The sequence below is a fragment of the Arachis duranensis genome, chromosome 6, assembly GCF_000817695.3.
Source record: "Arachis duranensis cultivar V14167 chromosome 6, aradu.V14167.gnm2.J7QH, whole genome shotgun sequence".
NCBI classification, from domain to species: Eukaryota; Viridiplantae; Streptophyta; class Magnoliopsida; order Fabales; family Fabaceae; genus Arachis; species Arachis duranensis.
The window spans coordinates 96,635,800-96,649,314 of NC_029777.3; the positions used below are offsets into that span (position 1 = coordinate 96,635,800).

The following is a 13,515-nucleotide window of genomic DNA, read 5'->3' on the forward strand; positions in this document are numbered from 1 at the left end:
TTATGGGACTATTTTAATTATAAATAACTTTTTTACATGTCAAGTGACAAGTGGCGTGCTAGAAGATATGAGAATAAATCCTACCACTTCTAGTTCTGAAATTTCTGTGCTTGAAAAAAAATTTTTGGGACGTATCGACCAAATAATAGGTCGGATATTGGATGTAGCTTTCCCTCCGAGGAAGATGCCAAATATTTACAACACTTTGGTAGTAAAGGGTCGAGACATTGTTGGCCAACAAATTAACATAACTTGTGAAGTACAGTAATTATTAGAAAGTAATCGAGTTAGAGCGTTAGCTATGAGCGCTACAGATGGTCTAATGAGAGGAATAGAAGTGATTGATAAAGGAGTTTCCCTAATTGTTCCAGCAACTCTGGTACTGACCTGATACGTTAATCGATCATTTTGTGACACGTCATCATTTAACTAACAGAATGATCAATTTGACTTATATTTTATTTTTTAAGGACTAATATGACTAAAAAAATTATTTGAGAACTAATTTAAAAAATGAGCGATCTTTTAGAGACGAATTTGACTATTAACCCTTTTTTTTCATTTGGTTTTAAATATATATTTTTTAAATTTTGAATATTTCTTTTTATTTAGTTTTGGGTGTTTTTTTTTACTTGTTTATAGTTCAATTAATAATTGACTGTTGTTGACTGATATCCAAATTAGTTACCTAATAAAATTGTTCTAATTAGTAGATTTTAGTCTCATCTTGTTAGCAGCTATTGTTTTTATGTGGCAAATGAATCATATGGAACGAACCAAAATTTAGTTGGTTAAATAGTTAGTTTAGCCTTCTTTTTAAATAAATATCAAGAATTTAAATTTTGTATTGTGTATATAATAATTTATTAATCAATAACAGACTCCTAAATAAAATTTAGATTCATAACAGATTAGTTATTAAAATGTTGGAATATGAAATATCGTAGGCAACAAAAAAATATATAAAACTAAAGATAAATACTAAGACAATGATTCAAATTAAATAAAAAAAAATTTCTATTTTTTATTTAGTTTTTTAGTACAATGAAAAATGATTTATTTAATTTCAATTCCCTTGCACATACCACTATTTAAAAAAAACACTAAATTTCGACTTAAAAAATGTCTAAAAAAAGGGAACAAGTTGCCAAGTGTTGGGGTTTAAATATCTCTCAATTAGGCTTCTATTATCTAGTCCTATGATGAAAATTAAAGACGAACTGCAGTTAGGCTTGAAATATTAAAAGGTTATGAACCAATTTTTTATACATCGAAATAAAATCTAAATATTGAAGTAAATTTGGTTCTAGAAAACACATGCGAACTTCAATACTAATATACCGCAAATTACATTTTGGACTGCCCATAATTACTAATTGATTTCCTGACCTATTTTTTATGCATATTTTGATTATTTTCGATGAGCGGTTTAGCTAAAGTACCCAAAACTTTCTCTAATCCTCCTAGCTGTTGCTCTCATGATAGGACTCACCAACAAGCTGCAATTCTCATCTTGCATTGCCAAGCTTAGATTTGCTTTGGTGAGAAAATATTTCTTTACACAAATGAACCAACACCCAATCAATGGGTTTAAATACAAACTTAACACCGGCCTTTATTATCTTGCTTAGTAGCCAACTAATTTCTCTTTTCAATAAAAACAGCTAAATTATTAAAATCATACACAAATTCAAAAGAAAAAAAAATCTATAAAAGAATGCACAGTCATTTTATAAACAAATTTAACAAAAAACGAATAATAATACCTTAAATTCTTACTAACAACATGTCAAGTCCATTTTGTGCATGCAGGAAGTGAAATACCTGCTACCTTCTTTTCATGTGCTCCCTTAAATTTCGTCCTCTTTTTTTTATCCCTTGCACCTCCTGTTTCGTGCCTGCTTTCAACTGTGAAAATTAGTAAAGCTAATTTTAGAAAATATATAAATAAATAATAACTAAATAAAATGAGAGGTAATAAACAATCTTAGTTTATAACCTTAGGATTTTAATAGTTGAAAAAGAAAAGAATTATATACCTCTAATTGATGGATGGTTCATATTGAAGAGACTCACCTATAAATTGAGTTTTTCTTTAATTCATTTCAATCAAGTCATCCAAAGAGAATAACATAATATTTCTTTGAGTAGTTTTCTTCTATATATATAGAGAGAAGTGTGTTCTCCTTTTGTCAAGAGAGAGTGTTATTGTAGTCTCCTTGTGAGAGAGAGAAGTAGTAATTCTCAAAGAAAGTTATTCAATTGTTTCCATATTTTATACAAATTTCTAATTTTTCATCTCTATATTTTGCTGTGTCATTTGTCTGGTACCTAACAGTGGTATCAGAGCCAAAGGTTGCTGATTAAGATTTTTTTCTCCGCTGCGAGTTACCGTCTAAAAAAAATAATGGCAGCAAAGTATGAAATTCCAAAATTCAGTGGGAGTAATTTTTCCATATGGAAATTGAAGATAAAAGCCATTATGAGAAAAGACAATTGCGTGACAGCAATTGAAGGTAGACCCACTGGAATTACAGATGAAAAATGGAAGGAGATGGACAACAATGCTGTTGCAAACTTACACTTGGCACTAGCTGACTCAGTTTTATCAAGTGTAGCAGAGAAAAAGACAGCAAAGGAAATTTGGGATGCTCTCACAAAATTATATGAAGTCAAGTCACTTCACAACAAGATATTCTTGAAGAGAAGACTTTATACTCTTCGAATGAGTGAGTCCACATCGGCAACGGATCACATCAACAATCTAAATACGCTATTTTCCCAACTCTCATCGTTGGAATATACCATAGCGGAAAACAAACGTGCAAAGCTCTTACTTCAAAGTCTACCAGATTCATATGATCAGCTTATCATTAACTTAACTAATAATGTTTTGACTGATTATCTTTCTTTTGATGACATGGCTGCTGCGGTTCTTGAAGAAGAATCTAGGCGCAAGAATAAGGAAGATAGATTAGAGAGCTCAAAACAAGCAGAGGCTTTGTTGATGACAAGAGGAAGATCAATGGAGCGTGGTTCCAGTGGGAGTCAAAGTAGACCAAAGTCACAAAGTAAGAAGCAGATCAAATGCTACAATTGTGGTAAGAGAGGGCACTTCAAGAAAGATTGTTGGAATAAGAAGAGTATAGAGAAGGTTACAGAAGGATCAAGTTCTCAAGGATGTGTTGCGAGTACCTCTGATGATGGAGAAATCCTGTATGGCGAAGCAACAATTGGTTCTAAAGGCAGCAAACAGCTCACTGATGTTTGGATTGTTGATTCAGGAGCAACATGGCACATGACTCCTCATCGTGATTGGTTTTGTACATATGAACCTGTCTTAGAAGGATCTGTGTTTATGGGAAACGATCATGCCTTAGAAATTGTTGGAATAGGTACTGTCAAAATAAAAATGTTTGATGGTTCTATTCGTTCACTTCAAGGGGTAAGACATGTGAAGGGCTTGAAGAAGAACTTGTTGTCGATTGGGCAACTGGATGAACTTGGCTGCAAGACCCATATTGAAGGTGGGATCTTAAAAGTTGTTAAAGGAGCTTTTGTGGTAATAAAAGCAGAAAAGATTGCAGCAAATCTATACATGCTTATGGGAGATACTTTGCAAGAGGCTGAGGCATCAGTTGCTTCAACAAGCCAAGAAGAAATGACGATGATATGGCATTGCAAACTAGGCCACATGTCAGAACGAGGTTTGAAGATTCTTGTAGAACGTAATCTCATTCCCGGGCTCAAATCGGTAAACTTACCATTTTGTAAGCACTGCGTTACAAGCAAACAACATAGATTAACGTTTGGTAGATCAACTGCTCGGAGCAAGCACATATTGGAGTTGATTCATTCTGATGTGTGGGAATCGCCGGAGATGTCCCTAGGAGGAGCAAAATATCTTGTATCATTTATTGATGATTACTCTAGGAGGCTATGGGTGTACCCGATCAAGAAAAAGTCAGACGTGTTTGCGATGTTCAAAGAGTTCAAAGCAAAGTTAGAACTTGAATCTGGAAAGAAGATCAAGTGTTTAAGGACAGATAATGGAGGAGAATATGTCGATGGCGATTTTCTAACATTTTGCAAGCAAGCAGGTATTCAACGACAATTCACAGTTGCATATACGCCTCAGCAAAATGGTGTAGCAGAGCGAATGAATAGGACTCTCCTAGAAAGAGCACGAGCTATGTTGCAAACTACAGGTTTAGCTAAGTCTTTTTGGGCAGAAGCTGTTAAAACTGCCTGTTATGTGATAAATCGGTCACCATCAACTGCAATTGGGTTAAAGACACCAATGGAGATGTGGCAAGGTAAGCCACCTAATTATTCTTCTTTACATATATTTGGTTGTCCTGTGTACGTAATGTACAATTCCCAGGAAAGAACAAAGCTGGACCCAAAGTCTAGAAAATGTATATTCTTGGGTTATACTGACGGAGTTAAGGGGTATCGCCTGTGGGATCCCACTGCCCGCAAGGTAGTTGTCAGTAGAGATGTGATATTTGCAGAAGATGAATTATAAAAAGAACAAAAAAATGATAGCACTGTTAAAGAGATAACCACTGTTCAAATAGATGAAAAATGCAGAGAAGGTGATCTTTCTGAACCAGAACCACAGCACGAAGAACAAGAAGCAGAGGCCAATGACAAAGAAGAACACCATCATGGCACTCAAATTATGTTTTGACAAACCATGATGCATATTGTCTTTTGACAGAAGATGGAGAACCAACAACTTTTATGGAGGCTATGCGCAATCCAGATGCTTCTATGTGGATGACAACAATGCAAGAAGAAATTGAGGCATTACATAGGAACCATACCTGGAAACTTGTTGAACTTCCAGCAGGTCGGAAAGCCATTGGTAACAAATGGGTTTACAAGATCAAACGAGATAGTAATGATCTGGTGGAACGATATCGTGCAAGATTGGTTGTCAAGGGATATGCTCAGAAAGAAGGTATTGACTTCAATGAAATATTTTCTCCAGTGGTGAGACTAACTACTATTAGAGTAGTTTTGGCTATATGTGCTGCATTTGATTTACATCTAGAGCAATTAGACGTAAAGACTGCTTTTCTTCATGGAGAACTTGAAGAAGAGATATATATGCTCCAACCAGAAGGTTTTGAAGAAAAAGGAAAAGAAAACTTGGTTTGCAGGTTAACTAAATCTCTGTACGGTCTAAAGCAGGCGCCAAGGTGTTGGTACAAGAGATTTGATTCTTTCATTATTAGCCTTGGATACAACAGACTTAGTTCAGATCATTGTACTTATTACAAGAGGTCTGGTGATAATGATTTCATCATTCTGCTGTTGTATGTGGATGACATGTTGGTGGTAGGTCCCAACAAAGATCAAATCCAAGAATTGAAGGCACAGTTGGCTAGGGAGTTTGATATGAAAGACTTGGGACCAGCAAACAAGATTTTAGACTTTGCAGGTGATCTTGATAAACGAATATCTACTACAGGCTATGTGTTTACACTTGCAGGAGGAGCTGTAAGCTGGCTATCTAAATTACAGACTGTTGTGGCTTTATCTACTACAGAAGCTGAATATATGGCAGCTACACAAGCATGCAAGGAAGCTATTTGGATCCAAAGGTTGATAGAAGAACTCGGGCACAAACAACAGAAGATTTCTGTGTATTGTGACAGTCAGAGTGCCTTGCACATTGCAAGGAATCCTGCCTTTCATTCAAGAACAAAACACATTGGAGTACAATATCACTTTGTTCGGGAAGTAGTAGAAGAAGAAAGTGTTGATATGCAGAAGATTCACACTAAAGATAACCTAGCAGATGCCATGACAAAACCAATCAACACAGAAAAGTTTGAATGGTGTAGATCCTCATACGGCCTATGGAATACATAAGCAACATGAATTTTGAAAATTTATCAAAATTAGCTTTAAGTGGGAGATTGTGAAAATTAGTAAAGCTAATTTTAGAAAATAAATAAATAAATAAATAATAACTAAATAAAATGAAAGGTAATAAACAATCCTAGTTTATAACCTTAGGATTTTAATGGTTGAAAAAGAAAAGAATTATATACCTCTAATTGATGGATGGTTCATATTGAAGAGACTCACCTATAAATTGAGTTTTTCTTTAATTCATTTCAATCAAGTCATCCAAAGAGAATAACATAATATTTCTTTGAGTAGTTTTCTTCTATATATATAGAGAGAAGTGTGTTCTCCTTTTGTCAAGAGAGAGTGTTATTGTAGTCTCCTTGTGAGAGAGAGAAGTAGTAATTCTCAAAGAAAGTTATTCAATTGTTTCCATATTTTATACAAATTTCTAATTTTTCATCTCTATATTTTGCTGTGTCATTTGTCTGGTACCTAACATCAACAATGGTACTCCATTTTATGAGTGATTTAGATTATTTTTCCATTACGTGTTTATTTTCGTAATTAATTTTTTGTTATTTATTAAAAAAAATATTTTTTTATATATCTATTTATTATGGTTATGAAAATCAGTTTAAATCAATCTATTGAACCAAAAATCGATAAACAAGACGGTTCGAACCACAAGGTTAATTGCCATTTTTAAAATTAGTATTGAACAAAAAAATAGCCAAAAAATAAATGGTCGAACTCAGCTAAAATCCGACATGTTTTGTGTTAAAGCTTAAAATAAAAATAATATCTCAAATTAATCCTTAAAAAAATTTAGTTAGATATTTTAGTTTTTAATAAATGTTAATCGTCAAATAGTTATTAAACTTTTATTCCGTTAAATAAATTAATTTGTACATCGTATAGTTCAGCTTTTTTACCTAATTAAATATATGAGAAACTTTTATTTCCAAAATACGCACCAACTAAAAACGATCCAGAAATACGCATGCCCAATTCGTGGCCGGCGACCAAAAAATGGAATTTGCCATCACTTCATGGAAGATGCCAACGAAATGGAGCCGGGACAGCAGCTTTCCACATTTCGTTGCTGCCATGCACGAAATGGGTGACATTTGGGACGGCAGCCACGAGTTGGCTCCAAGTCAGCTGCAGCGCATTTGAGTTGGACCACTTCTAGTGTACTGGACAGGAAATGGGATCGTGGTGTGCCTATATAAACGATGCTGGATGAACAACGGAGAAAGTCATTCTGTATCCATTCTCCTCCTACTCTCCAATATTCTCTCAAGTTCACAAGCTTCTTTCTGTCTTAGAAATTTTTTGGGTATTTAGTTTGGTTTGTTTTATGAATGGCTTCTGAGAATGTGTATTTAATTATATATCCCAATGGAAAAATTTCTCATACAGCAGAAGGGATAACATTCGTTTGCGACGATCCATTATGGATAATGATTCCACCATAGACATCGTTGCAAGATCTGAAGAATCTGATTCTGGTTCATACCGGAATGGTTGGGAAAAAAGAAATCACAAAGCTGACTTACAGGATGCCGGTTGCAGTAGCAAACTCGTTTGCGTATCGAAAAATGCAGATAAAATCTGATCAGCAGGTGTCGATAATGTTCTCTTATCATCGCAGCATAGGTACGATATATTCGTTGGAGCTTTATATGAATATTCAGGATATTGGCGGAAGCTCGTCTAGTTCCAGTAATGTGGAAGGGGTGAGAAATCTGGGAGCGGCTGATTTTGCACCGGGTCCGGATATAAGTAGGGCCCGTAGTCCAAGCTTCAATGCGTTTGTTGTGCAGGAACAGAATGCAAATCTACGGGAACCGCATCCCTCCCCTTCAACCTTACTTAGGTTCGATAGGCATCCCGATGTTGGCATTGTCGAAACTTCTGATGAGGATGACATTGAAGAATTCAGTGGTGATGAGGAAGAAGTCGTTCCGGAAACGCAACCTCTGCATCGCGACTCTGTTCCTCCAACACCTGTTGAACCGGTAGGTGGAGGTGTATCCTCCAGCACACCTGTACACTACCTGTCCTTGAATCTTGGAGCAATGCATTCGAGTAACGCAGATGACAGACCTAGCAGTTACGCTCTGTCAGGGGAGATGGAACTCGAGATTAGGTTAAAGTTTCTGAACCGAGAATCAGCGATGCTGGCAGTCAAAAACTACAACATCCGTAAGAGTGCAGAGTATAAGGTCGTAGAGTCGGACCAAAGGAGGTATGTATGTCGATGCAAGCAGTTCGGTGATCAATGTCGTTGGATGGTCCGGGTTGCGAAGACAAAGTCTTCCAGATTCTGGGAAATTCGAAAATACGATGGGCCTCATAGTTGCTTGGCAAGTTCGATGTCTCAAGACCACGCTCAACTAGATAGCAATGTCATTTGCCAGCACATTTTCCCCATGGTGCATGCTGATGCGACTATTTGTGTAAAGGTGTTGCAAGGGTCGGTAGAGTCAGTGTACGGGTACAAGGTGTCTTACAAGAAGGTTTGACACGCAAAGCAGAAGGCAATCGGAAGGATCTATGGTGATTGGGACGAGTCCTATGATCAGTTGCGCAGATACTTCAATGCACTGCAAGCTTTTGTCCCAGGTATTCGTTGCATTTTACTTTCGTATGGTCTTTGCTATTCGTTGTCCATTTACTCCTTAAAAGAAATTGACTAAGTAAAGCATTGGTTTACAGGGACAATTGTTGACCTACAAACGGTTCTGTACTATGTCGGAAACACACTGGACTGTGATAACCTCATGTTTCACCAGGTTTTCTGGTCATTCCCTTCATGTGTTCAAGCGTTCAGGCATTGCAAGCCGCTGGTTTCAGTAGACGGAACACATCTGTACGGTAAGTACGCTGGCACCCTTCTCATGGGCATAGCACAGGATGGAAACAATAACATTCTGCCCGTTGCCTTTGCCCTTGTCGAAAGGGAGAACACAGATGCATGGTACTTCTTCCTGACCAATTCTAAGTCAAGCGGCATCTGCTGAAGACGAGTTCTCAGCCACTTCAGCTTTATGTTGAACTTCGTTGTCCCTACATGGCCGGTGGGAACCTCACCTAGAAGTTCATGACACCATTCCCAAATATCTCTTTGGTGAAACTTGCTCCATGACCTCAAAGTACCACTAACAGGCTGACCATCAACAGGTAACCCTAGCTGCATTGCTACATCCTCCAGGGTTATCGTACACTCACCCCAAGGGAGATGGAAAGTGTGTGTCTCCGGTCGCCATCGTTCCACAAAGGCACTAATAAGTGGATTGTCGTACTCGAAGCGCTTGATCAAAGAGGCATGGTAAAATCCCGTGCGTCTCAGATAAGGCTCAAGCCTCTGCCGCCTTATTTCCATGTTTGGATCCGCAGGATCTACCATGAAAACATCGACGAGCGTACCATGAGGAGTAAGAGTGTCGACTGCAACATAAAGTAGCAAGAAATACAATAGTTTAAATTACTCTACCAAAATGTTTTAAGATGGAAAAAATTATGTCTAATAATTTCAAACAATAATAATCAGCTTAACGCCGTAAACTAACCTTAAGGAATAAATGTGCCGCTATATGATGCTTGTCCAACCGGTTCAAGTTCTCCTCTGTGTTAACCCCTCCCTCACTCATATTAAATTTTTTTTCCCCAGCACTACACTCCCACCCACCTCCTCCTACCTTCCTTTTACCACTTATACAAAAATTCTTTTTACCCTATCACCCCTTCAACCGTGCATGAGGTCCCCTCCCTTACAACCCTTTTATAATGGTCCTGGTTCCCTTCCCAAGTGTCTCCTGCCTCCTAACATGACCAATGCATGCGCAGCTGCTACGTTGACCTCCATTTCGTTGGCGTCAGGGACGAGGTCCTCCGATTCGTTGGCGCCGCCAGCAGCTTGGGCCAATTCGCATGCGCTGCCCCTGAGTTGCCCACCTCGTGTGCGCCGTCAGTGAGGTTGCTCCATTTCGTGCATGGCAGCAACGAAATGTGAAAAGCTGCTGTTCATGCTCCATTTTGTTGGCGTCTTCCATGAAGTGATGGCAAACTCCATTTCTTGGTCGCCGGGCACGAATTGGGCATGCGTATTTCAGGAGCGTTTTCAGCTGGTGCGTATTTTGGGAATAAAAGTTTCTCATATACTTAATTAGATAAAAAAGCCGTATAGTTCTTTTCAAATTTTGTGATGGGACGGATATACGAATTTTAAAATTTTAGGATTTAAATAATGACAACAATTGATTTATCTAATTTTTTTATTAAAATATGAGTGTGAATTTACGTATTTAACAAAATAAAAAGTTAAAGACTGATCTAATAATTAAAATTTATTAAGAATTAGATTGTTTAATTAAAATTTTTTTAGAAATTAATTTTGTATACTACAAAATAAAAAATATCATTTAAACACTAAAATTAACTATAAAAATCAAATACTAATATTTTTATATATAAATATATATTATTAAATTTATTTTTAATATATATTTTGTAATTTGTATATCAATATATATTTTATATATGTGGTTGATTTGATGGTTGATGTGTATATCTAATGTTTGTTGAATATAAGTAGATGATTAATGGCTAAAACTAGATGAACATAGAGTTCTTTATTTTTATTTTTTTTAAGAAAAAAAATAAAGGGGTGAGTTTAATCTTTATCCCTGGTTAATGTTATGCTAGAGAGTTTTTAGGGTTTTTTTTGTATGTATATGATTGGAATCTAAGAATTCACTTGTTTATAAATATGTTTTCATGTACAAAATTTTGATTGAAAAAACCCAAAATTACATGATGTTAAGATGATCTAACTTGGAGTCCTTAATTATTCACATTTCTTCTTTATCAAAATGCAGCATTTGTACTATGAAGTCATTTTATATAAAAATGTTTCAAGCAATTCAAATGGGCATTCAGTAACAAAAAACATTTCACCAAGTTAATATATTCTAAGATGAAGAAAATCTGTATGACTTTATGCTTGGCGACATTTCACCAAGTGGTTAAGAGACCGACAGAGAAATGAGATATACATAGAAACATTGAAAGGTACAAATAATTTCTGAGGAAGACACGTGATGTATATAGGTTGTGTGCTAACAGACGAAAAGTAGAAGCGCCAAAATACTTAAAAATCAGTGGTAGATTAGTGATGTGAGACACACAAAACAATAAATAAAATAAAATAGAATAAAAATTTATAAAATGATGTAGACACTGACATCACCAAGAAAGGAATGCAGTTTATAAATATCTTCCAAGTGAAATTATTCAGTGGACTAAATCATATCCAGAGAAACAATAATGGCTTCCCAAACACCTCAGCTCCACTTCGTTATCTTCCCATTCATGGCACAAGGCCACATGATTCCCATAATGGACATAGCAAAGTTATTGCTTCAGCGCAATAATGTTATTGTCACGGTAGTCACAACCCCGCAAAACGCAGCAAGATTCACATCAACCGTTGCTCGTTTAATCGATTCTGGTTACCAAATTCGACTAATTCAGCTTCAGTTTCCATATCAAGAGGCAGGTTTGCCAGAAGGGTGTGAGAATCTTGACATGCTTCATTCACTTGGCAATGCCTTGAGTTTGTTCACTGCACTAAGTGTTCTAAGGGAACCTGTGGAAAAACTCTTTGAAGAGTTGTCGCCCCCACCAAGCTGCATAGTCTCTGATATATGTCTCCCGTACACAATCCACATTGCTAAGAAATTCAATGTTCCAAGGATTTCTTTTTCAGGAGTGAGTTGCTACTATCTCGTCTGTAACGATGCTTTGCGCTTCAGTAATGTGACAGAGAGCATAAAGGATGAATCAGAGTACTTCATTATACCGAGTCTACCAGATGAGATTGAAGTCACCAAAGCGCAGGTACTAAGTCTAGCGGACGCGAACTGGAACAAGTTTTATGAAGAGATATACGCGGCCGAAGCAGACAGTTATGGAATAATCATAAATTCCTTCCAAGAGTTGGAGCCTGAGTATGCAAGCATATACAAGAAGCATAGAAAGGATAAAGTGTGGTGCATCGGTCCGGTGTCACTAAGCAACAAGGATCAGTTGGAGAAGGCTCAAAGAGGCAACAAGGTTTCAACTGAAGAGTGGATGCACCAAAAATGGCTTGATTCTCAAAAGCCTAAGAGTGTAATTTATGTATGTCTTGGAAGTTTATGTAATCTAACTGCAACTCAGTTGATTCAGATTGGTTTAGCCTTAGAAGAATCAAAGAGACCTTTCATTTGGGTCATAAGGGAAGGGAGTCAATTAAAAAGGCTAGAAAAGTGGATTAAGGAAGATGGGTTTGAAGAAAGAATCAAAGATGAGAGTCTTATAATTCGAGGTTGGGCTCCTCAGCTACTAATACTATCACATCCTTCTATTGGAGGGTTCTTGACACACTGTGGCTGGAACTCTAACTTAGAAGCTATATGTGCTGGTGTGCCAATGCTGACATGGCCCTTATTTGGCGACCAGTTTCTGAATGAAAAACTAGTTGTCAAAGTACTAAAAGTTGGAGTGATGGTTGGTGCGAAAAGTCCTATGGTGTGGGGGAAAGAAGAGGAGGTTGGTGAATTGGTTAGGAAAGAAGATATTAAAATAGGAATAGAAAAGTTAATGGATGGGAATAATGGTGAATGTGAAGAGAGAAGAGAAAGGGTAAGACAGTTGGCTGAAATGGCTAAAAGATCTGTAGAAGAAGGAGGATCTTCTCATAGTAACTTGACTATGTTTATCCAAGATATTTTGCATAAAAGTTTGGGGGCTGTATATGATAATCTAGTTGACAAAAACTAATGGCACAATATCTTTTTTGCATATGTATGATTATTTTGTTCCATAGTGCTATTAATATGGAATAAATATCAATATGGAGGCCCAACAAGGAACTTATGTTTATTTGGAAAGCATGCCATAAATTAATACCGTATTAGCAAATCTTTGTAAGAAAAAAATTAATAAATAATCCTGTATGCCCAATTTGTAATTATGAACCTGAAACTATTAAACATTGTCTATTAAGATGTCAATGTACATATCCCCTAGTGAGCAGAATGTTTGATCTCTAAACAATTGGTTATTAAAACTTAATTCAACGGATGAGGGACTTGGGCAGATTTCTGTGGCAGCAAAAGTTATTTGGGAAATTTGGAAATCTAAAAATGAATCTGTTTACAGCAAACATACTTTAAAGAGAAGGAATAAAACAATCCAAGCAATTCAAGATCAAGATCAAAATCAAAGAAAAGAGGGATTTACCGTTTGGAGGCCTCCGCCGCAGATTGTTTGAAGTTGGTGTTTGGGCGGCTAGAATGACAATTTCAGTTGCCCAATTGCATCTGAAACAGTGCCTTCCATTGACTTGCGGTCGAGCATGGTTAAGGGAGAAGATAAATTGCTTCTTTGCTTGCATGCTTTCATTTGTGTGAGTGGAAATATGCTTTGTTTTTCTCTCCTCTAGTGATAGTTATTTTCTTTCCATTGAGACCTTTCTTATAACCCCCTAACTCAATTTCAGCCATTTGACTCTCAAAAAAGAGCAATTATGAATTTAAATATTAATATTTTAGATTTTTCTCTACATAAAAAAAGTCCAAAAAATTCAATATATTGTACTTT

The 13,515-nt window shown here is 36.4% G+C and overlaps 2 protein-coding genes across 2 annotated transcripts; both read left to right on the top strand.

The window, feature by feature from the left end:
• The first annotated feature begins 7,388 nt into the window (after window positions 1-7,388).
• LOC107494742 (uncharacterized) lies at window positions 7,389-8,393 on the top strand. Its single transcript, XM_016115779.1, has one exon. The coding sequence runs from the start codon at window positions 7,389-7,391 to the stop codon at window positions 8,391-8,393; it is 1,005 nt and encodes a 334-aa protein (XP_015971265.1).
• A 2,791-nt stretch (window positions 8,394-11,184) lies between these two features.
• LOC107494811 (UDP-glycosyltransferase 73C6) lies at window positions 11,185-13,036 on the top strand. The gene has a single exon (XM_016115849.3). It carries the CDS (start codon window positions 11,197-11,199, stop codon window positions 12,691-12,693), a length of 1,497 nt encoding a protein of 498 aa, XP_015971335.1. The 5' UTR covers window positions 11,185-11,196; the 3' UTR covers window positions 12,694-13,036.
• Window positions 13,037-13,515: the final 479 nt, after the last annotated feature.